Here is a 25731-nt window from a genome sequence, read left to right as displayed (position 1 = left end):
ATGTGGTCTGTCAGCCCAAGGCCTCCTGTATTGCTGCGATGTGGCCACGCTCAGGTTGGAGGAACAACATCTTATTTTCTGTCTGGGTGACAAAATGATAGACAAAATAATACTAATGAATAAATAAGCAATAAATATCTAGAGCATGAAATGAAGAGTCCTTGAAAGTGAGTCCATAGGTTGTGGGAATTGTTGAGTGATGGAACAAGTGAAGTTGAGTGAAGTTATCCCCTCTAGTTCAAAAGCTTGCTGGTTGAGAGTTAATAACTGTTCCTGAACTTGGTGGTGTGGGTTCTGAGGCTCCTGTACCTCCTTTCTGATGGCAGCAGCGAGAACATGGTCTGGATGGGGGGGGGGGGGTGCCTTTGATGATGGACGCTGCTTTCCTACGACAGTGCTCCTTGTAGATAGTTCAGTGGTGAGGAGTGCTTTACCTCTGAATGACTGGGCTCTATCCACTACGTTTTGTAGACTTTTCCATTCAGGGGCATGGGTGTTTCCATACCAGGCTGGGGTGCAACTAGTCAGTATACTCTCCACTGCTCATCTATAGAGATCTATTAAAGTTTTAGATCACATGGCAAATCTTAGCAAACTACAAAGAAAGTACTGCTATGCTTTCTTTGTAATGGCACTTGTGTGCTGGACCCAGAACATCCTCTGAAACTATAATGTTGAAAAATTTAAAGTTGTTGTTTATCTCCACCTCCAATCCTGTGATGAGGACTGGCTTATGAACCTCTGGTTTCCTCCTGCTGCAGTCAATAATCAGCTCCTTGGCCTTGCTGACATTGAGTGACAGGTTGTTGTTATTACACCACTCAGCTAGATTTTCAAACTCCCTCCTTTATGCTGATCGGTCACCACTTGATTTGGCCTATGACAATGGTGTCATCAGCAAACCTGAATATACAATTGGAGCTGTGCTTAGCCACACAGTTATAAGTGTAAACCAAGTAGAGCGGGGTGGGGGGGGGGGTAAGCACACAGTGTTGTGGTGTACCTGTGCTGATGGTGATAGTGGAGGAAATGTTGCCATTCTGAACTGGCTGGGGCAGCAAGTGAGGAAATTGAGGATCCAGTTGCACAAGGAAGTATTGAGGCAAAGATTTTGCAGCTTATTGATTAGTTTTGAAAAGATGATGGTGTTGAATGGTGAGGTGTCGTCAATAACTAGCATCCTGAAGTGTGCATCTTTGCTGTCCAGATATTCCAGGTTTGAATGAAGAACCAGTGAAATGGCATCTGCTGTTGACCTCTTGTGATAGTAGGCAAATTGGAGTAGATCGTGTCACTCCTCAGAAGCAGTTGATATGTTCCATCACCACCCTCTGAAAGCACTTCATCACAGTGAGGGTGCAAGTAAGTGCTACTGGATGCTAGTCATTGAGGCAGGTTACCATGTTTTCCTTGGGCACCTGTAAAACTGAAGTCTGCTTGAAGTAAGTGGGATCCTCAGTCTACCAAGGTGAGATGTTAAAGGTATGAGCGAGCACTCCAGCCAGTTGATCAACATAGGTCTTCAGTACTTGGCCAGGTACCCCATCTGGGTTAGATGCTTTCTGTGGGTTCACCCTCCTGAAGGATGCTCTCACATCAGCCTCACAGGGAGTTTGTGAAGGTGCCTCCATGTTTTGTCAGTCAAAGTGAGTATAAAAGGCATTGATTTCACATAGATGACAACAAGGTTTCATTCCTATGTCCTTGATTTTACTTTGTCGGAGGTGATATGCTTCAAGCCCTGCCACAGTTGTCGAGCATCCTTCTGTGATTCCATTTAGGTCTAGAATTGCCACTTTGCCTGTGAGATGGCTTTCCATAGGTTGTATCTGGACTTGTACTTTACTTGGTTGCCAAGCCTGAAGTCCACTGATTTGGACCTCAGCAAACTGGGGTAACCTTGGTTCATCAATTGAATATTGAAAGGCCTAGATAGAGTGAATGTGGAGAGGATGTTTCCTACAGTGGGAGAGTCTAGGACGAGAGGGTCATCTATTTAGAACAGATGAGGAAAAATTTCTTTAGCCAGAGAGTGGTGAATCTGGAATTCATTAAAGGCAGGAGAATAGGGTTGATAGGGATAATAAATCAGTCATGATGGAATGGTCGAACAGACTCAAAGGGCCACATGACCTAATTCTGCTCTTATGTCTTATGATCTTATTATATTAGTTTTAAGGTAGTGATCGAAGAGGATAGGATGGGCCCACAGGTTAGCAGGGCTAAGTTTATGGGAATTAGTCAGGATCGAGCAGAGGTTGATTGAGTGTACCTGTTTCAAAGGAAAGGAATTGATAGCAAACGGGATGCTTTTAAGTGTATGATATCAAGTGTTAAGGTGCAGCATGTTCCTGTGATGGTGAAGAATAAACCTAGCGAGTTTAAGGAACATTGGCTGACAAGAGATATTGAGACTCTAGTCAGGGAAAAGAAAGAAGCAGACATTGGGTTTCAGAGGTCAGAAATGAGTGAATCTCTTGATGATTATAAAAAGACTAAGAATACTCTTGGGGGGGGAGTCGAGAGGTCAAAGACGGATCTCAGGACGGAAGCTGGTGATTAGTGGTGTGCCACAGGGGACGGTGTTGGGACCCTTGTTATTTATATAGTTGATTTGGATGCAAATACTCAATAAGTTTACAAATGGCATAAATTTAGGAGAAATTATTGATGTTTTAGAAGGTTATCATAGGTTACAAAGGGATGTTGATTATTTAAGGAAGTGGGTTGGGTAGTAGCAAATACATTTCTGAACAGACAAATGTTACATGATGCATTTTGGAAAGTCAAACCGCAGTGGGACTGAATAGTGGGCTCTATGAAGTGTCATGAAACAGAGAGACTTAAGGAGTGGCAGAGTTAGGATGGATGGTAGCTTTCTTTTCCCCCCAGACGGGAGAGACCAAAACTAGAGGGCACAGATTTAGGGTGAGAGGAGACAGATATTAAAGGCACCTAAGGGACAACATTTTCATGTGGAGGGTGATGAGTATAGGGAATGAGCTGCTGGTAGAAATGTTTGAGGCAGGTGCAAAAATATAATTTAAGAGGTAATTGGATAAGTACATGAAGGAGCGGGACTTAGAGGGATATGGGCCGAACGCAGGGAATTGGGGCTAGCAGGGTGCGCACTGTAGCTGACATGGGTACACTTGTGTTTGTGTTGTTTTGCTCTATGACATCTCATGGGAAAAGAGAATAACATTCAAAATAAAAAGCTGTTTATCCAAATGCAGAACATATTTATGTCAAGACAAACTAATTAGTGACAAAGCCAGCTATTGAATATTCAAGTGCACATAGCATTTTTTTTCAAAAGTAGGCAGAATGGCGTAGGTTCTCTGATATTAATAGATTACATTAGGACAGTAATGAGAAACTGTCTTTGCTCTAAAAATAAATAAGTAAATTAAATCCGTGTGGAACCAACAAAATAATAAGTATATAAGCTCGATTAGAGTGGCCAACATTCTCTAACAGTGAAACAATTGGAAGTGGTAAAGATTATGCAGTAAACATGACCTTGCCAAGTAAGTTGGGAAAAGCCGTCTTCAAAGAAAATTTAATATCAAAGTACATAGATATCATGATGTACGACCCTGAGATTCATTTTATTGTGGGCATACTCAATAAATCCATAATAGAATAATAACCATAGTAGAATCAATGAAAGACCACACCAACTTGGGTGTTTGACCAGTGTGCAAAAGGCAGTAAATTGTGCAAATACAAAAAGAAATAAAGAATAATAATAAAGAAATAAGCAATAAATGTTGAGAACATGAGATGAAGAGTCCTTGAAACTGAATCCATAGGTTGTGGGAACAGTTCTGTGGTGGGACAGTGAAGTTAACCCCTTTGGTTCAAGAGCCTAATGATTGAGGGGTTATAATTGTTCCTGAACCTGGTGGTGTGAGTCCTGAGGCTCCTGTACCTTCTTCCTGATAGGAACAGTGAGAAGAGAGCGTGCCCTGGGTGGTGAGGTTCCCTGATGATGGATGCTGGTTTCCTGTGAGAGTGTTTCATTTAGATGTGCTCAATGGTGGGGAGGGCTTTTCCCGTGATGAACTGGTCCATATCCACTACTTTCTGTAGGATTTTCTGTTCTACGGTATTGGCTGCATCACAACCTGGTATGGAAGCACCAATCAATATACCCTCCACTACACATCGATAGCAGTTTGTGAAAGTTTTAGATGTCATGCCGAATCTTTGCAAACTCCTAAGGAAGTAGAGGTGCTGCCGTGCTTTCCTCATAATTGCACTTGCGTGCTGTGCCCAGGACAGGGCTTCCAAACTCCTAACACTAATGAATTTTAAAGTTGCTGAAGCCTGATTGATGGGATGCTCTTGTCACTGGTTTCTAGAACAATATATTGCAGACTCAACAAACGAGAAAGCTAAACTGGAGCTATTCATTTGTAATAATACTGAGTTAACTAGTTAAATGGGGAGGGGGGAGTTTCTTTTGGGAAAGAGGGAACATTAGTGATAGAATTTTATTTTGAGTTTGAGAGAAACAAATTTTAGTGGCATAAATTTGGATTAAAGTAATTATACTGCATATGTATAATGGCTAAGTTGAGAACAGTAGATTGGAAATTAGATCAAAAGATATGATGGCGGCTGAGCAATGGCAGTACTTTAAGCAGTTAATTGTGCTCTACAGACATGCATCACATTGAGTAATAAAGAAGCCATGTGAATAATGACCCATCTATGGATACAGAAGAAGATAGAAATGGAATCAGATTGAAAGTCCTTATAAAGTTGTAAAGAATTATAGTGAACCTAAAATCTGAGAGCTGTCTGGTGAAGAAAAAAAATGGATTGTATGGAATTCTACAAGCAGGAAAAAGGGAGAGAAGAATAGTACGACAAAACTAAGCATTGGTACTTTAGGAGAAAAATTTGTAATAGGAGACAAGATAATAAATATGACAAGTTCTGCAGATGCTGGAAATGCAAAGCAGTACACACAAAATACTGGAAGAACTCAGCAGATCAGAGAGCTTCTATGGAACTGAATAAACAGTCGACATTTTGGGCCCAGACCCTTCTTCTGGACTGGAAAGGAAGGAAGAAGATGCAGAATAAAAAGGTAAGGGGAAGGGAAGTAAGATAGCTAGAAGGTGAAGCCAGGCGGGTAGGAAAGATAAATGGCTGGAGAGGACAGTGACCAACAAGAAAATGTCAGAGATTTTAAACAAGAATTTTGTGTTACTCTTTACAGACATTATTAAAAACATTTCAGAAATAGTGGATAATCCCTGGAGAAAAGGGATTGAGGATTGGTTATCTGCCATAGTAGGGATTAAAAAGTTATTTTGTTGTTGTTAAATTGTAACTAGTGGAGTAACTCTGGGTTTGGTGCCAGAGTCTCAGTTCAATGTTTTCTATGTTAATAATGAAGTGGCAGAGTACAGGGTATTTGGTATTGCCAGCAATGCAAAGATAAATGAACTTAAAAGTTGTATCTGGTATTTTTCTCCTTTTTCTTTCCTGTGAGCACATTCAAAGTGTTATTTAACTCCTGCAATTTTCTTTACTTTCCATTACAGCCTAACTTGCAAGTACTGCATAATAAGCCTCATTATACATTGCAGCCTACATTTTCCAAACCTAAGTAAATTCTTCCATGATTAACTATGATGTATATTTTTCACGTATTTATTCATCACTCTATTTTTGCACTTTTCTGCTTGGTTTCCATATTGCCTTGCCTCTTGGCTTGTTAGTATCCCTTTGTTGTCGTCCACTGTTACTAAAACTCCATAAGTGGAGCTTCTGCCTTTTACTGTGTATTCAGGTTCTAACATGGAGTAGGTGCTATTTTGAGCATTTCCTATGTTTGTTTGTAAATTTACCCATTCATGCTTATTTTGGTCATTTTGTTTGAACTGTGCTACTTCAGCAAGTCATTCTGAAACTAATACTTAACATACTTGCTGCTTATGATCCTATTAGTGTTGCAGAATTACCTGAAAGTCAGCTTGCCAGCAGAGGGTGCTGTGAGCTCACTGCTACTGTAATAATGCATAAGAGCAGTAATTCTTAAAGATAGTTAGAAAGGCTTGAATGAAGAACATTTGGAAAGGTTTAGAAACTTAAGATATTGTTAATATACATAACTTTTTATCTGTTTGCTCTAGTTCCATTTAAACATACTCACCCATATTTGTTATCACTCAATACCACCTCACGTAACCTTGCTATTTTCTTTCATCACAGACTGGATCATCTACGACAACTACTGTTTTGTTTTTCACCACATCCCCTTTCTCCTTTCCTTGTTCCTTCCTTTTGTTTCATCCACAAGATAAAAGGTCCCACCCAATTCACCTGCCCTGCCAAATTTCCTGTTGCACTGTTTATTGCAATATTTCTCAATCACCTTTGAACTTCATTAAAACCATCACGGCTGCTCTCTTGGAGTAACCCTCATCTTCCCTTCCTCAAGTCCAAGGAATGCAGCCTAATAGTATATGGTAGAAGACTGGGTTTGCTGTTCACCATCAGATCCACCTGGAACACAGAAATTACTGTCAAGCTCTGCTTTCACCTTTCTAAACTACTCATTGTTTTAAGATATTTCTAAATGCAAAGGTAATAAATATTTTCTACTGTAGGTTGTGTTCCTGATGTAATTTACCTTCACCTGCAAGAGGCTTATGGGTGATATTAGTACCAAAATCAGAATCATTTAGTTACCTATCTTTGCCACTTTTCATCATTCCCCATGCTGATCAAGTATGAATGTTTCCCTCCCCTTAGCCTTTTGTCAAGCCCTCACCCTGATCCTGCATCATTTTATAATCCGTTTACGAACAAGAGAAAATCTACAGATGCTGGAAATCGAAGCAACACACAAGAATGCTGGAGGAACTCAGCAGGCCAGGCAGCATCTATGGAAGAGTACAGTCGAAGTTTCGGGCCTAAACGGCATTCTGTGTGTGTTGCACTGCAAGAGAAACTGGTTACAAAGTCCCATTTCTGTGTTCTTACTCTATTACCCACTATCACCCCTAACTTTTCACCATCTATTTTGTTCACAATCCTTGCATTGAACACACAAAGTTTTTAGCCAAAAACCTTCCAGATAAAAGCTGAAAGTTACTATTTCCTACAACTCTTACAGTGCCCTCAGCTACTGCATACACTTATTTCCATAGATGCTGCCTGGCCTGCTGAGTTCCTCCAGCATTTTCAAGCAAGACAAGGTCTGCAGATGCTGGAAATCTGAGGAACACACACAAAGTGCTTGGAGGATGGCCATCTGTTTCTTTCACCAATCAACTTCCCAGCTGTTTTCTTCATCCTTTCCCCTCCAGGTTTCACCTATCACCTGGTGTTTCTCTCTCTCCTGCCCCCCAACCTTTTAAATCTGCTCCTCAGCTTTTTTCTCTAGGCCTGCCAAATGATTTCGGCGCAAAACAGCGACTGTACTTTTTTTTCCATAGATGCTGCCTCTCCTGCTGAGTTCCTCCTGCATTTTGTGTGTGTTACAATCCATTTGCCATTTTCCCTTTATGCTGTTTCTGAACTCAGCTTGAGCTTGACTATGCTACCCCTCCTGAAGCCTCAGTCCTATTCCTATCAAACTGTTGATCATCAAGTTTCTTTTCCTAGCCCCCTAAGGAAGATGGTATTGTTGACAATGCTGTTGGTGAGAAACATAAGGTGGACTATAAGAGCTTCGATAGGTGCTTCAAATATAAAATATATAAAGGAAAAGGCTGATAATAGGAAAATTTCAGTTATTTACAGAGGCACAACATTTATAATGGAGAATAAGGAAGTGCAGAAACAAACTTTTTGTGCCTGTCTTCAGAGAAGGTACAAATAACAAATGCCAGTGATATTAGGGAATTACAGGCCTGTGAAAATTATTAAAATCAGTATCACTAAAACAAAATGTACCAAAAAAGTTGATGAAATAGAAAACAAATAAATCTCAAGGATCCACTGATATACGTCCTAAAGTATTGATAGTAATAGCTTTAGAGGTGGTGGATGGATTGATGATTATACGATGTTACAACTTATTACTTTGGAGATAATTTATAGGCATGTAGTGAGAGGTGGTTAATAGACAAAAAGGAAAGAGTAACACACAAAATGCTTGAGAAACTCAGCAGGTCAGACATCATCTATGAAATCCCCTGGGCCTGATGGTCTACATCCCAGGGTACTTAAGCAGGTGGCTCTAGAAATCGTGGACACATTGGTAATCATTTTCCAATATTCTATAGATTCAGGATCAGTTCCTGTGGATTGGAGGGTAGCTAATGTTATCCCACTTTTTAAGAAAGAAGGGAGAGAGAAAACAGGGAATTATAGAGCAGTTAGCTTGACATCAGTGGTGGGGAAGATGCTGGAGTCAATTATCAAAGATGAAATAACGGCACATTTGGATAGCAGTAACAAGATTGGTCCGAGTCAGCAAGGATTTACGAAGGGGAAATCGTGCTTGACTAATCTTCTGGAATTTTTTGAGGATGTAACTATGAAAATGGACAAGGGAAAGCCAGTGGATATAGTGTACCTGGACTTTCAGAAAGCTTTTGTTAAGGTCCCACAGAGGAGATTAGTGGGCAAAATTGGAGCACATGGTATTGGTGGTAGGGTACTGACATGGATAGAAAATTGGTTGGCAGACAGGAAACAAAGAGTAGGGATTAACGGGTCTCTTTCAGAATGGTGGGTTACTGCAAGGCTTGGTGCTGGGACCGCAGCTATTTACAATATACATTAATGATTTAGATGAAGGGATTAAAAGTAACATTAGCAAATTTGCAGATGACACAAAGCTGGGTGGCAGTGTGAAATGTGAGGAGGATGTTATGAGAATGCAGGGTGACTTGGACAGGTTGGGTGAGTGGGCAAATGCAGTTTAATGTGGATAAATGTGAGGTTATCCACTTTGGTGGCAAGAACAGGAAGGCAGATTACTATCTGAATGGTGTCAAGTTAGGAAAAGGGGAAGTACATCAAGATCTAGGTGTTCATCAGTCACTGAAAGTAAGCATGCAGGTCCAGCAGGCAGTGAAGAAAGCTAATGGCATGTTGGCCTTCATAACAAGGGGAGTTGTGTATAGGAACAAAGAAGTCCTTCTGTAGTTGTACAGGGCCCTGGTGAGACCACACCTGGAGTATTGTGTGCAGTTTTGGTCTCCAAATTTGAGGAAGAACATTCTAGCTATTGAGGGAGTTTAGTGTAGGTTCACGAGGTTAATTCCCAGGATGGTGGGACTGTCATATGTTGAAAGATTGGAGCGACTGGGCTTGTATACACTGGAATTTAGAAGGATGAGAAGGGATCTGATTGAAACATATAAGATTATTAAGGGATTGGACACGCTCAAGGCAGGAAACATGTTCCCGATGTTGGGGGAATCCAGAACCAGAGGCCACAGTTTAAGAATAAGGGGTAGGCCATTTAGAATGGAGTTGAGGAAAAACTTTTTCACCCAGAGAGCTGTGGATCTGTGGAATGTTCTGCCTCAGAAGGCAGTGGAGGCCAATTCTCTGGATGTTTTCAAGAAAGAGTTAGATAGAGCTCTTATAGATAGTGGAGTCAAGGGATTTGGGGAGAAGGCAGGAACGGGGTACTGATTGTGGGTGATCAGCTATGATCACAGTGAATGGTGGTGTTGGCTCGAAGGGCCAAATGGCCTACTCCTGCACCTATTGTCTATTGTCTAAAATGAATAAACAGTCAACATTTTGGGTTGAGAAAGGTATCCCATTTGGATTGGAAAGGAAAGGGGAAGACGCCAGAATAAAAAGGTGGGGGGAAGGGAAGAAGGACTAGCTAGAAGGTGATAGCTGAAGCCAGGTGGTTGGGAAGGTAAAAGGCTGGAGAAGAAGGAATCTGATATGAGTGGACCAAAGGAAAGATGGAATAAGGCAAGAAGCGATGATAGGCAAGTGAGGAGAAGAGGTAAGAGGCCAAGTGCAGAATGAAAGAAGAGGGAAGGGGAGGGGAAGAGAAAAAAAGTTACCAGGAAGAGAAATCGATGTTCATGCCATCAGTTCAGAAACTACCTAGTCGGGAAACTACCTAGACCGAGAGTGGCCTCATTGTGGCAGAAGAGGAGGTACATGTCAGTACTGAAATGAGGATAGGAATTAAAATGGTTGGCCCTGGGAAATTCTGCTTTTGGTGGATGGAGTGAAGGTGCTCCTCAAAGCAGTCCCCTAGTTTATGTCGGGTCTCACCAAAGTAGAGAAGGCCATGTAAGTGTAGTGAGGAGTAGTCAGCCTGGACCTTCCTAAGGACCACTATTGTCTCTTTGGCCTTGTCTATGATGAAACTCAAGTTGTTGTGCTCGCGGCATTCTACCAGACACACTATCTCCTCTCTGTAAATTGTCTCATCGCCATTGTCGATAAAGTCAACCACTGTTGTGTCATTAGCGAACTTGATGATTCAGTTTGAATCGGACCTAGCAGTGCAGCCATGAGTATGCGGCCCTGTGGCATTTGTGCTCAGTGAAATAATTTAGAGATGTTGCTGCCAACACGGACTGACTGTGGTCTTTCTGTCAAGAAGTCCAAGGTCCATTTACAGAGGGAAGTGTTGAAACCCAACAAGGGCAGTGTACTCATCAGCTTTTCAGGGATGATGATATTAATCTCCAAGCTGAAGTTGATAAAGCTGGCGTATGAGGGATTGGATGAAGTGGAGTGTAGAGGCTATGGTATTATATCAGTGGACAATTTGAGTGATAAGGGAACTGGAAAGGGTCCAGTGTGGCAGGAAGTTGGGATTTCATGCGATCCATAATCAGCTGCTCAAAGCAATTCATTGATCTTGAGGTCAGTGTCACTGGGCAGTAGTTGTTGAGGTAGGTTACTGTCGCCCTCAGGTTGGAGGACATTTCATCTGGGTAGCCTCCAATCTGATGGCATGAGCATCAATTCCTCCAACTTACTGTAATTTCAAGTCAAGTCACGTCACTTTTTATTGTCATTTCAACCATAACTGTTGGTACAGAACATAGTGAAAATGAGACAACATTTTCCAGGACCATGGTGCTACATGAAACAATACAAAACTATACTGAACTTTGTAAGAAAGAACACAAAAACTACACTAGACTACAGACCTATCCAGGACTGCTTAAAGTGCACAAAACAGTGCAGGCACTACAATAAATAATAATAAATAATAAACAAGACAGTAGGCACAGTAGAGGGTACAGTAGGTTGATGTCAAGCCAGCCTCTGGGTATTAAGGAGTCTATTGGCTTGGGGGAAGAAACTGTTACATAGTCTGGTTGTGAGAGCCCGAATGCGTCGGTGCCTTTTTCCAGATGGCAGGAGGGAGAAGAGTTTATATGAGGGGTGCCTGGGGTCCTTCATAATGCTGTTTTCTTTGCGGATGCAGCGTGTGGTGTAAATGTCTGTGATGGCGGGAAGAGAGACCCCGATGATCTTCTCAGCTGACCTCACTACCCGCTGCTGGGTCTTGCGATCCGAGATGATGCAATTTCCAAACCAGGTCGTGATGCAGCTGCTCAGGATGCTCTCTATACAACTCTGTAGAATGTGGTGAGGATGGGGGGTGGGCGATGTACTTTTCTCAGCCTTCGCAGAAAGTAGAGACGTTGCTGGGCTTTCCTTGTTATGGAGCTGGTGTTCAGGGATCAGGTGACATTCTGCGCCAGGTGAACACCAAGAAATTTGGTGCTGTTTACGATCTCTAAGGAGGAGTCGTCGATGTTCAGCGGAGAGTGGTCTCTCCGTGTCCTCCTGAAGTCAACAACCATCTCTTTTGTTTTGTTCACATTCAGAGACAGGTTGTTGGCTCTGCACCAGTCCGTTAGCCGCTGCACTTCCTCTCTGTATGCTGGCTCATCGTTCTTGCTGATGAGACCCACCATGGTCGTGTCATCGGCGAACTTGATGATGTGGTTCGAGCTGTGTGTTGCAGCACAGTCGTGGGTCAGCAGAGTGAACAACAGTGGACTGAGCGCACAGCCCTGGGGTCCCCTGTGCTCAGTGTGATGGTGTTGGAGCTGCTGCTTCCAATCTGGACTGTCTGAGGTCTCCCAGTCAGGAAGTCTAGGATCCAGTTGCAGAGGGAGGTGTTCAGCCCCATAGGCTCAGCTTTCCAATCAGTTTCTGAGGAATGATTGTGTTGAATGCTGAACTGAAGTCTATGAACAGCATTCGAACATACGTGTCTTTTTTGTCCAGGTGGGTTAAGGCCAGGTGGAGGGTGATGGCAATGGCATGGTCTGTTGAATGGTTGGGACGGTACGCGAACTGCAGGGGGTCCAGTGAGGTCTTCACCTCTTCTCTTTTTCCATTTCTCACCTGTCCTTCACCTCTCTCTGGTTCCCCTCCTTCCCTTTCTTCTATGGTTCACTATCTTCTTCTTAGTTCTTTCCCTCGCCCCCGCTACTCACTTTCCCCCTCACCTCATCGCATCTATCACCTGCCAGCTTGTACCTCCACCCCTTAGCCTCAGAATAGGAATAAGCCACCTTCTTGCTTCTGCCCCTTTCCATTCCAGTCTTAATGAAAGGTCTCTGATTGAAACTTGCAGAGTTCTTCCAACATTTTGTGTCTGTTCTATTAAGTAGTTTTCTAGTCAAGAGTTTGGTTAGGCTGGAAGATTCTTTCCCTATAGGCTGTTAATAAGAGAAACGAAGCATCATTTTAAAAAGTAAATTCAACTTCTTTAACTATCCAGATTGAAATTGAATTTGTATTCTCAGAATGACTAGTCTCTGCATAATCAGAATACAAAATAATACAAGTACAGGTAGCATGGTAGTGTAACTTTTAATATAACTCTTTACAGCACCAGTGACCCAGGTTCAGTTCCTCCTGCTGTCTGTAAGAGGTTCTTCCCGGAACTCCGCGGGTGCTCCGGTTTCCTCCCACCATCCAAAGATGTGCGGGTTAGCAGGTTAATTGGTCACATGGGTGTCATTGGGCAGCACAGTCTTGTTGAACTGAATGGGCCTGTTATTGTGCTGTATCTCTCAATAAAAAGCAACTTATAATCTAGTGGCTGCACAGCTCATTGCATAACCCAAATCATAGAATTTTACAGTACAGAAAGAGATCATTTAGCTTTTTGTCACCATACTAGAATTTGTAAACAACTGTTCTATTGATTCTACTCCCTTCCTCCTTCCCACATTTGTTTTCTTTCCATTTATCCTGTTTCACTTAGAAAGGTACTATTGAGACTGCTCAACTTTGCCGCAATATAATAACTAATTTCCTACTGTGTTAAAATTTTCAGCAGAGTGCAGATGCAATTCTAAAAACTTGGCTTTACCTTATCTTTAAAATGTGTGTATTAACGTTCAGTTGTGAATGGTGTAGATTCTCTAAATCGTTCAGCTTCAGTTTTGTATGTTATTTTCCAAAATCCCATATTATATATCTGCATTTAAGTTGCACGTGGAATTCTAGAATTAATTAATAGCAAATGCTATATGCAGTGAATCATTCAGCATGTGTAAAGAAAACAGTTAATGCTTTAGATTGATGACTTTGCATGAGAACCAACCAGATGTAACGAAATTTGTGTTTACTGAATTTCTGAACTTTTTTTATTCTTGAAGTCCAAATTTGATTCTGTTTATCTTGCTTCTTTCTGCCTTTTGATAAATTTTAAATAGTTTTGAATTGTATTATGAGTAAAATGGTATTTCATTTCTGCTTTAAGCACTCAGGAAAAAATCTTTTGATAACAGTAATGGAAAAAGTATTTAAACATATTACCGATCTCTTGACAAACAGGAGAAAATCTCCAGATGTTGGAAATCCAAGCAATACACACAAAATGCCGGAGGAGCTCAGCAGGCCAGGCAGCATCTATGGAAAAGAGTACGATCGAGGTTTTGGGCTGAGACCCTTCAGCAGGACTAGAGAGAAAAAAAAACATCCCTTGCCCTTCAGGTTTCACCTATCACCTTGTGTTTCTTTATCCTCTCCCCCCACCTTTTAAATGTACTCATCAGCTTTTTTTTCTCCAGTCCTGCCGAAGGGTCTTGGCCCAAAATGGCCCTGCTGGGTTCTTCCAGTATTTTGTGTGTGTTACTGAACTCTTGAACACATTGAACAAGGCAAGTTTGAAACTTGTTCTAATTTTTTTCTTATATTGAAAAGAAATAACATAAAAACTAAGATGCAGTTAGGTTTTATTCTGGACATTTTTATCATTTCTCTTTGAACTTCAGCCAGTGTTTAATGACAAAAATTGTGGATTTGCCCTTTTGAAAGTAAGCCTTACAATGCCATTAGATATAGTTATTAAAATGATAGTTTGTTTCATGATGTTGCTGTAAAACAACCACTCATTATTAGAACTAAAGTGAATTTTTTGTTTTGGTAACAATAGGAATCCAAGTTGATGACTTATTATCTAAAATTAATGGAAGCACAGATAAAGGTAGTGTACCAATGCAACTTTTCAGAAACTATTAATGAAAATTGAAAAATTTACTGATCTTGTTATTGATATGAGTGAAATTTAATTTTTAAAATGTAGACAGTTTTGTCTTCATTGAAGAAAGAAAGTGAAGTACAGGAGATTGGAACACTATTATTTCAGAGATTTACTGTCTGCTTGGACTAAGTCTAGGTATACAATGATCTCTTACATCATATAATCTTAACACCTGTGACCTGCAACACAATTCTCAGAATAATGCACACCATAGAATTTTTATTTTCTTTGTAAGCTTTGTGCTATTTCAATAACCAAATATAAAATGTGATTTGATTTGTACTTTGGATCCTGGGACAGCTAGATTGAGATTTTCACTTTAATTTTGTAAAGATCCCTTTCAGCCTTCAAAAAGAGGAGTTTTCATCCCATTTTGGTTGAGTTTTAATTCCAGGTCTGATATTTTACAAATACTCTAAAACAGCAATCTGCTTTTATTCTTTGGCTATGTTGTCTTTATGATGGACGTAAAGCATTTTATTCAGATGAGTATTAGATGCTGAGATACATCCTAGGATACAAGATAAGTGCTCTAAGAACTGCAAGAATCTTTTATGAAGTAATTTAAGAATTTAAGCTATTGTGTAATCATTTATTTAAGGTCTGTATTGACTATACCAGTGGTGCAGTTTCAGGTAGTTGCAGACAAAATGAAGAGGTGGTTTAAAATCAAAATGGCCATCTTTTCAGTCAAAAAATACATTTATGTAAGGGTGAGACTGTTAAGTCTTCAACTCTTAATATTACTTTGTCAATTGTAGGTAAGGCGTGTGAATTTAGTATGCACCTCCACCTAAAAGTGGATTTTTGCTGATGCTTTATACACTCTATATTCATAGTTTTACGAATCTCATTGGATATTGTCAGACAAAAATTATCTGTTTACGTTATTGATTCTATGAAGGCAGTCATTCACATTTGCTAAGCGAGAAACTTTATCCAGGTACTTAATGGAAGTACTTGGATAAAGTACTTCCATTAAGTACTTTATCCATTTGTGTGAGGTTCTGAATTGTGTGTGTCACTTAATGGAAGATTCTTTCTTTCTAATAGAGCACTTTCTACTAAAGAGTGGAGGGGACTGCTCTGAGCTATTCCAACAGTTCATTGAGTGCAAGAGTGAGTACATGAATGATTTACACTGTTGAGATAAGGTTCTCAGAAAAATTCACAGCATTGATTATGATTAGCTGCAGTTCAAGATAACAGAATAAATCCATAATTTCAAGAATAATTTGAAACTAGAAGCTTATATTTTAAATTGTAATTTTATTGAGGATACTTATTTTTCCTGCTATTTGTTTATGTTGTTGAAGTTGTGTGATGTTGCCCTCAGTTGTGCACTATAAGCAACGAAAATCATAAGTTGGTAAACTTAACAGTGAAGTTGTTAAGATTTTTGAGTTCATTTATATTTTGTTAATTTCTGATGGTTGATGACTAATAGTTGAGGCACTAAAGTATCATAGTTGATAGCGGATGCTATTACATCTCAGGGCTTGGAGTTCAATTCCGGCGCCATCTGTAAGAAGTTTTTGCGTATTTCCCATAAGTACGTGGGTTTCCTCTGGGTGCCCCAGTTTCCTCCCACATTCCAAATACATATCAGCTCGGAGGCTGATTGGTCATTGTAAATTGTCCTGAGATTAGCCTAAGTTTAAATAAGTGGGTTGCTGGGTGTTTCAGCTTGTTGGGCCGGAAGGGTCAGCTCCACGCTGTATCTCTAAATAAAATGACCTCCTCTAACATTTCACTGATTGGATTGTACAAACTCTGACCATGCCAGTAATGTATCGTAAGGATTGTTTATGATGATGATTTCTAATTCTACAACAGCACACAATTATTAAAATGCTCACGAAGTTGAATGCTTAATGAACTTGCCTTCTCCTCAAGGTGATTTATGCTAGAGTATGGTGCCATGTGGTTAGGGTTGTCCTTCACAAACTTTCCAAGGCATTTATATTTACTGTCTGATTCTGGGCAGTGAATGTCAAGGGGCTCTTTGATCACAGTCATTGCGTCTTTTACATATCGCAGATACTGTAAGTAGTGAAATGCCTGATTATTCTGAACCATAAGCCAGAATGAAGCAATCATTGTCTGCTGTTAAAATATTTAAAATGAATACCTTGGAAGTATTTAAATCATTTGTTTCTTACAGAATGTGAATGGGTTTTTGAATTTTTTTTTCCTGGTGGTCAGTTGCAAGTTAGATCATGAACTTTAAAAAACTATATTACCTACACACCAAGCTATTTTAACCTATGAAGCAAAGGTTTGCCTTTTCACCAAAAAACTCCTTTTCCTATTGTAAGTCTGTATATTTATTTTTAGTTGTGAATACCATAATAACTTTGACATTAAAGTTACACAAAGGAGTAAAAATCACTTTTCATTTTTGATCACCCCTCATTCTCTATAATCAATTTGTAATTGGAGGTGGAGAGGATATTGGACATCTCCTTGCTGACCATCAATTCAGGTGCATCTCTTTGGGTCTATCCAGTTAATAATGATGTTTTAATGAGATTGAACAAACTATTGCTACTTAAACTGAAGGAAATAATTCTGACTGTGGCCAATGCAGTATTCTCGCAAGGTGGCCTTGGGGAAAACGAGGCTACTGTTCTGGGCTATTAGTGCATTTAAAAACCGAGGTTTTTGACTCCCAATACTGACTATCTTGCTGGCAAACGTACAGTCTCTGGTAAATAAAATTGAAGATCTCAGAGTGATATTAGGACTGCTTGCATCCTCCCGCCCCCCACAGAATTCTAGTTAACTCCTATACTGGACGCAGCGATTCAGATTGACGGGTTCACTATACACCACCAGGATAGGACTGTTGAGTCTCTCAAAAGCAGAGGAGGAAGTGTGTGCTTCATGACCAACTCTTGGTGCACAAATGTGTCAGTGATGTCCCAGTCCTGCTCACTAGACCTGGAATACCTCGCAATGAAGTGTCGTCCATTTTACCTACTTTGGGAGATTTCAGCAATTGTTTTGGTATCGGTGTACATTCCACTTCAGGCCAATGTCAAGCAGGCTCTAGACATTCTGAACGATGTGATCAACAGGCATGAAACAACACACACCTGATGCCTTCCCCATCATTCTGGGGGATTTTAACCAGTCAAGCTTCAAAAATCACTAATCATCATCAACAAATCACTTATAGTAGCAGAGGAAACAACACACTGGACCACTGTTACACCACATTTAAAAGTGCTTACCATGCTATTCCACGGCCACTCTTTGGAAAGCCTGATCACCTGGCTATACTTCTACTCCCTGAGTATAGGCAGAGGCAGAAGACTGCAGCACCAGTTGTGAAGAGCATGATGGTATGGACAAGGGAAGCACAGGACTACTTTGAATCAGTGGACTGTATTCAGGGATTCATTTTCAAATCTGTATGAGTATGCCACAGTTGTTGCTGGCTTCATTAAATCCTGTGTGGATGAGTGTGTGCCTGCGAAAAACTAAACATTCCCAAACCAAAAGCTGAGGGTGAACCAGGAAGTTCATTGTATTTAAGTCTGGCGACCTGGGTCTGTACAAGAAAACCAGGTACGACTTGCAGAGGGCAATTTCAAAAGCCAAGAAAATTATTCTGAGTGGTTGGAGGCAACATTGGACGCATGTCAACTCTGGCAAGATTTGCAGGCCAATACTTCCTACAAAGTGAAACCGAACAGCACGAATGACAGTGATGCTTCACTACCAGACAAGCTCAATGCCTTCGATGCCCACTTTGACAGGGAGAATATAACTATAGTTGTGAGGATCTCTGCTGCATCCGGTGACCCTGTGATCTCTGTCTCGGAGGCCGGCGTGAGGCTGTCTTTCAGGAGAATGAATCCTCACAAGGCGGCAGGCCCCGACAGTGTACCTGGTAAGTCTCTGAAAATTTGTGCCAACCAACTGGTGGGTACTTTCAAAGACATTTTCAATCTCTCACTGCTAACGGACAGAAGTTCTCACCTGCTTCAAAAGGCACCAGTTCCCAAGAAGAGCAGGGTGAGCTGCCTTAACTACTATCACCAGTAGTAGTCACATCTAGAGTGATGAAATGCTTTGAGAAGTTGGTCATGGCTAGATCTACTCCTTTCTCAACAAGAACCTGGACCCACTACAATTTGCCTATCACCACAGTATATCTGCGGTAGGCGCAATCTCAATGGCTCTTCACTCAGCCTTAGATCACCTGGACAATACAAACACCTGTGTCAGGATGCTGTTCATTGACTATAGCTCAGCATTTAATATCATCATTCCTTCAGTCCTGATAGAAAAGCTACAGAACCTGGGCCTCTGTACCTCCCTCTGCAATTGGATCCTTGACTTCCTAACTGGAAGACCACAATCTGTGCAGATTGGAATAACATCTCCTTCTCACTGACGACCAACCCTGGTGCACCTCAAGGATTTGTGCTTTAGCCCATTGCTCTACTCTCTCTATACCCATGATTTTGTGGCTAGGCATAGCTCAAATGCCATCTATAAATTTGCTGATGATGCAACCATTGTTGGCAGTATCCCAGGTGGAAATGAGAGGGCTTACAAGGGTGAGATATAGCAGCTCATTGAGTTGTATCGCAGCAACAACCTTGCACTCAAATGTCAGTAAGACCAAAGAGCTGATTGTGGACTTCAGAAAGAATAAGGCGAGGGACGAGGGACCAAGAACCAATCCTCGTAGAGGGATCAGAAGTGAAGAGAATGAGAAGTTTCAAGTTCCTGGGAGTCAGTATCTTTGAGGATCTAACCTGGTCCCAAAATATCAATGTAACTATAAAGAAGACAAGGCAGTGGCTATATTTCATTAGAAGTATGAGGAGATTTAGTTTATCACCTAAAATACTGGAAAACTTCGACAGATGTACCATGGAAAGCATTCTGACAGGCTGTATCACCATCTGATATGAGAGGGGACTACTGCACAGATTGAAGGAAGCTACAGAAAGTTGTAAAATTAGTATATCGTGGGAACTAACATCCCTAATATCCAAGACATCTTCAAGCAGTGGTGCCTTGAAAAGGTTGCGTCCATTATTAAGGACCCCCATCACCCAGGACATGCCCTGTTCTCATTGTTACCATGAGGAAGGAGGTATGGAAGCCTGAAGGTACACACTCAGCAATTCAACGACAGCTTCTTCCCTTCTGCCTTCCGATGTCTAAATGGGCATTTAACCAATGAACATTACCCCACTTTTTTAAATTATTTTTGTTTTTGCACTACTATTTGTAAAATTAACTTTTTAATATACACATATATACTTTATTTATTTATTCATTCATTCATTCATTCATTCATTCTATATTGCTGCTAAGTTAACAAATTTCAGGACATATGCTGGTGATACTAAACCTGATTCTGATTCTCAAGGATGTGTGCTCAGCCCACTGCTCTACTCTCTGTACTCTTGTGTCAGTGGTTAAACGCAGTTTAAGTGCCATTCGCAGATGACACCACTGTTGTTGGTAAAATATGAGATGGTGACAATAAGACGTACAAGAGTGAGATAGATCAGCTGGTTGAGTGGTGACACACCTCAACATGGTATTCAATGTCAGCAAGACCAGGGAATTAATTGTGGACTTCAGGGGAAGTTAGGAGACCTCATTGAGTGGCTGATGATAGAAAAGGTGGTGAGCAGCTTCAAGTTCCTGAGTGTCAGCATCTGAGTCTGTCCTGAGCCCAACACATTGATGCAATCACTACGAAGCCACACAATTTGCTGTACTTTGTTAGGAGCTTGAGAAACTTTGCTAGGTCACCAAAACTCTTTGGCTGGTTGCATCACAGCCTGCTATGAAAAATTTATTGCACAGGATTGTAAAAGGCTGTAGAGGGTTGTAGATTCAGCCAGTGGGCACAACCCTCCTCATCATCAAGGACATCAAGAGGTAATCAAGGACATCCAGAGGACCCTTGCCATCTGGGACATGCTCTCTTCTCATTACTACTGTCAGGGAGAAAGTACAGGAGACTCACACTCAATGATTCAGGAACAACTTCTTCGCCTCTGTCATCAGATTTCTGAATGGTTGTCGAACCCATGAGCACTACTTTATTAGTTCTCTGTTTTACACTACTGCAAATGAATAAATTTCACATCATATAAGACAGTGATAATCTGATTTTGATTCTGACCTGAGTTCATTTCTGGTTACAAATGCTATAACAGGGTATTATGTACCCATCTTAGATTCTTGTCGGGTATCTGATTTGCAAATAAAATGTCATTCCCGTTGAAACATCTTTGAAGAAAATTGTTTGATCTTGTGGCACTCGTTAAAATAAAATGTTGGTTTCTTTTTAGTTTTGGAAGAATATAACATTTGCAGATGATTACACTCATCTACTGAGCAGTTTGATACAGTATTTTGACTAAAAATTAAAACCGTCAACTGTCATACAAACCATTAATCGTATCCTACAGAAATGAAGAATATCACAAAACAAAATAGAATCATTTGGTTCATTAACTGATTTATTTGTATTACTTCATTTCTCCTCTCCTATTGTTCTCCACGCACTTTCTTTTGCAAGCAGCAATCTTTTTGAAGAGTTTATGGGCGTTCCTTCATTATTTTGCAGCAATAACTTCAATATTGTGATCACCTTCTGTGTAAATTCACACAAATCACCCTTTTGGTTCACTTTGCTTTGATCTTGTGTCCCCTTGCACCAAACAACCAGTTTTATCACTCTCTCATTTGTCTTTCTTGACACAAGTGAAAAATCAAATCTGTTGACTCTAGTCCCCGTTAATGTTCACTCTATATTGGACTAAATTAGATTAGTTGAAGAAAAAAATACTGGAATGCCCACACCACAAGTATCAGCTAACTGAAGTCTGTTTCAGTTTGAATGTTCTTGTCTTTCAGCATATAAGACCATTTCCTTCCTTTATGGTATTGTCTATTAATGCTGTTGCCTCTGAAGAACATGCACCTGCATGCCAGGTTCCCTCTGCTGTTAAAGTATTACATTGTCTTTACTTCTGCACATTCTTTATTCCAATGTATATTGAGCTGCATCGTGCTCAGAATAGAGATTGTCATATTCATATATGCAATCCCTGTACCTACACTTAACTTTTACAACCTATCTATTCCTATTAAAGAATGATGGCCCAGGCTGCACTGCTGTATTGATACCCAGGGGTATCAATACAGAGGATTTTGACAACAGAAGAGGTGAGGCAGGGCAGGTTAAGAAATGCCACATGAATAGAATTAGACAATGATGATCGGGATAGATGGTTGGAAATTCAAAGTTGGATATGAGCTATTGTCAGTAAATCTAATAAAAGAGTCCCCAGACAACAGGTATGGACTTTCCTGTATTGCATTTGGCTGATTTTTTTTTCTCTTGCTCTTCAAGTGTTGGTCTTTTATTTTTATTTTTATTCCTTTGTTTTTCTTTAATTGGGTTCTTTCGAGTTTCTTGCTTTGTGGCTACCTGTGAGCAAAGAAATCTCAAGGTTGTATAATTAATACAGTCTTTGATAATAAATATATTTGAAACTTGAACAGAAAGGAGGTTGTGAGACAGGTGGGTATGTTCAGTGCACATTTAGAAATTAGCATAATGTTTTTGATGGATGAAAAACTGTCGGAATTCAAGGGTTGATCTCTGACAGGAAGAGAAGTCAGTGCAGGTGATTGCCTAGCTCATACCAGATAGATAAGAATGGAATTTGCTGTGTACGCTCAGCCGGTTGGAACGAAAGTAAGTACATTAGTTGAACAGGAGAAGATGCTCATTGGTGCAACATAATAGACTACCCTTCACAGTGTGGTGCTAGTGCAAGAAAAAGACTTTAACCTATTTATTTCATATAGGATTGGATTGGACACATGCTTCCTCTCTCTCAAGACCCCTTTGCTACAGAAACAATGCATCTGCATAAAGTTTGGTTGGGTTTGAATATGATATACTATGACTTGAATCTAGCCATCAGAACTTGTCCAATGAATGAGCAAAAACAGTAAGAGATTCTGAGGACTTTTTCATAGTAGTTTTATAATCGCAGTTCAGCCTGTAGTGGTCCAAGAAGCAGTCGGTTCTGACTTCAGCTGGGTTGCTTGCCTGTTAAACAACACCTCATGGTTATTACCATGGTCTTGTGGTTCCATTGCACTTTCAGTCTGTTCATTCATGCCTGCCATGTACTGTATGTCCTTAGAGTATCTGAAGTTAACGGCTCCTTCTTTGTAGTAGTAGAATTGTTTAGACTTTTTAAAATATGATTAACTTTCCTATTTCTGGAAACGGCTGTGCTTTAAAAAATTATCGGACTCAAAAGAGAATTTTTGCTCTGATTGTTCAGGCAGCAAAGAAGTGTTTAGTGCTTAGCTCTAGTGTAACCCCATAACAGGCAGCAAGTTGTAGTTTAAAAACACAAACACGAGGAGATCTGCAGATGCTGGAATTTCAAGCAACACACATAAAAGTTGCTGTGAATGCAGCAGGCCAGGCAAGCATCTCTAGGAAGAGGTACAGTCGACATTTCAGGCCGAGACCCTTCGTCAGGACTAACTGAAAGAAGAGCTAGTAAGAGATTAAAGAGGGGGAGGGATGGAGCCAAGAGCTGGACAGATGATTGGCAAAAGAGATATGAGAGGATCATGGGATAAAGCCACACTCAGGTTGGAGGAACAACACCTTATATTCCTTCTGGGTAGCCTCCAACCTGATGGCATGAACATTGACCTCAAACTTCTGCTAATGCCCCACCTCCCCCCATACCCTATCTGTTATTTATTTATATACACACATTCTTTTTCTCTCCTTTTTCTCCCTCTGTCCCCCTCACTATACCCCTTACCCATCCTCTGGTTCCCTCCCCTTTCTTTCTCCCTAGGCCTCCTGTCCCATGATCCTCTCATATCCCTTTTGCCAATCATCTGTCCAGCTCCTGGCTCCATCCCTCCCCCTCCTGTCTTCTATCATTTCGGATCTCCCCCTCCCCCTTTCAAATCTCTTACTAGCTCTGCTTTCAGTTAGTCCTGACGAAAGGTCTCGGCCGGAAACATCGACTGTACCTCTTTCTAGAGATGCTGCCTGGCCTGCTGCGTTCACCAGCAACTTTTATGTGTGTTGCAGCAAGCTGTAGTTGACTTATAATGGGTCTGTTGAGAGGCTGGAATCCAAGGCATCTATCAGAAGCATATGACAAACTGGGCTTTACACTCAATATCTGCTGGACAAAGGTCCTCTACCAACCTGTCCTCATGCATTGTTGCCTGCTGATAAAAGTTTATGATGAGGCCCCAGAAAATGTCAGCCATAGTTCAGGAGCCATTTCCCAATGAAGAAGGTAATTGGTCTTTAGTGGGCCAACCTAGGAGCTGACTGAGGAGCATTAGAATGTCATCTGGTACTGACCTCACAAGCTACAGCCTACACATCAAGGCACTGAAAAAATACTACCAGTGCTATCTTTACAATATCATCCTAAGGACAATGACCACTCCCAAGCCAACATCTCCAGTAATAAGACGCCATTTACACTCAGCTTGCTCTGTTACTCAGACCATGTTTGCATGCTTGACGCCAAAATAGATGCTCTATTCTGAGCTGTGATTTAGGAAGCAACCACTAATAGCTTGATGAAAGTGTTATCAAAGCCACCTTGGTGAGGGAGAAGTAATGACTCTACTGACTGCTTAAAATCCCTGTCCAATGACCACAAAGTGGAGAAGGAGTATTCACAATGGTATTGAGAACCTTGAATCTGTGCAGTGGGACCACATAGAAGCCCAGCTGTAATACATTCCACCCACCGCTTCATCACACTAGGCAGTTTCTGCAGCATCAATGGCTTTGTCAGTGGATACCACAACAGCTTCATCAACTACCTCAGAAACCATAGGACCAGTGTGGAAGAAGGTCATCATCAATCCCACTGACTAAGAACAATAAGGGGCTTAGATTATGCAAGTAGAATTTGCAACTTTGCGTTTTTTATCGCATTGCTATAAAAGTAATACAAAATATGGCCTGAGGTGGAAAACCAGTTAAGAAAATCAAAATCCAGAGCTTCTTAAGAAATATTAAGCATGTTTTTTGGACTCAAGTGAGAGTGCGTGACAAATTTTTCCAAAGAGCATTCATTTATCTTTGAATTCATAAATAGGTAGCAATATAGAACTACTCAGCAGAATATTGTACTTCCTATAAAACTCTCCATATGGAACATCATGTACAGTTTTTAGTGAGGGAAAAGAACATTCAGCTAAACGATTAGCTTTAATGAAGTATGAAGGCCTATCTATATATAAAAATTAAAGTCCAGCTCAGGCAGGGCTGCTTCTCATTTTTTTTCATAACCAACTCACATACTTCCATAAATATAGCAATCTTATTTGTAGAATTATACAATTCTTTGTGAAAATACCAAGCAAATCATCCTGCCCTGCTTAAAGTAATGACCTTGGCCAGCAGACTTAACCCATACATGAATATCTACACTATATGGAAGACCTACCCCACACAGCTGTGTAGGAGTTACATAGCCACCCTATATTAGTTTTGTGTTTTTAATTTGAAATATTTTATCATAATAAATATGACAAGTTGATTAAGTACATTAATTTAAAATCGAAATATTCAATGTGAAATAACTGTTAGCTGTAGTGTGCCTTAAATGGTGTTCCATGACTTGTTGCATGTCAAAGCCATTAGTCATTAACTGCAAAGAAAGCAAAGTACATCATCATTTAGTTGCCTGTTAACTTGGGCTGTAACATGTAATCAACTCTTAATAATCTTGAATTTACAATCTTTTCAATTTATAATGACTCAGTTTTCCTTAAATTATATGCCAGTGTAAATAGTCCCAGTTAGATGTACAACAATAAAACTCTTATCAGCACATTACTTTTTTTTCCAAAATAACTATTTCCTTGACTTTCCTGCACCCCACAAAGAGCTTACAAAATACCAGTTACAATACAATTCCTTGCTTTGCAGAACACTTCTCTCCACTAGACTGTTCATTTTATTTTCCTGAGCTGTGAATTTCCAGATTTGTTTAAAATACAACTAGAAAATAAGCAACAGAAGAAGAGTTAAAGAATGATTTGGAAGGAGTATTTGGAATGTTCCAGAGTTGAGAGGGAAGAAGAGAAATACTCTGTTCGTATACTTGTGTAGCTATTGACCAAAAAAGGAGTGTTTGAGAAGCAAAGATAAACTTGGTGTATTGTGGGCTGGTTCTTGTCACAAAGTAATC

General features: G+C 40.4%; 1 protein-coding gene across 17 annotated transcripts in view; it reads left to right on the top strand.

Moving 5' to 3' along the window:
• Positions 1–25731, top strand: part of slmapa (sarcolemma associated protein a) — a 198222-nt gene that overhangs the window by 93163 nt on the left and 79328 nt on the right. For 9 of the 17 annotated variants that reach the window (XM_063068027.1, XM_063068026.1, XM_063068025.1 and 6 more), the window contains exons 12-13: positions 14369–14419; positions 15530–15595. The exons of 3 other annotated variants lie outside the window; for them this stretch is intronic. In XM_063068027.1, coding sequence (XP_062924097.1) covers positions 14369–14419; positions 15530–15595 — 117 coding nt within the window. The remainder of the gene's footprint in view (positions 1–14368; positions 14420–15529; positions 15596–25731) is intronic. 5 more of the 17 variants (XM_063068028.1, XM_063068029.1, XM_063068034.1 and 2 more) reach the window with 1 other exon arrangement.

Source organism: Mobula hypostoma, chromosome 15, assembly GCF_963921235.1.
Source record: "Mobula hypostoma chromosome 15, sMobHyp1.1, whole genome shotgun sequence".
In the NCBI taxonomy this organism is placed as follows: domain Eukaryota; kingdom Metazoa; phylum Chordata; class Chondrichthyes; order Myliobatiformes; family Myliobatidae; genus Mobula; species Mobula hypostoma.
Note: the sequence above shows the minus strand (reverse complement) of the source record. Positions and strands in the feature narration are given on the sequence as shown.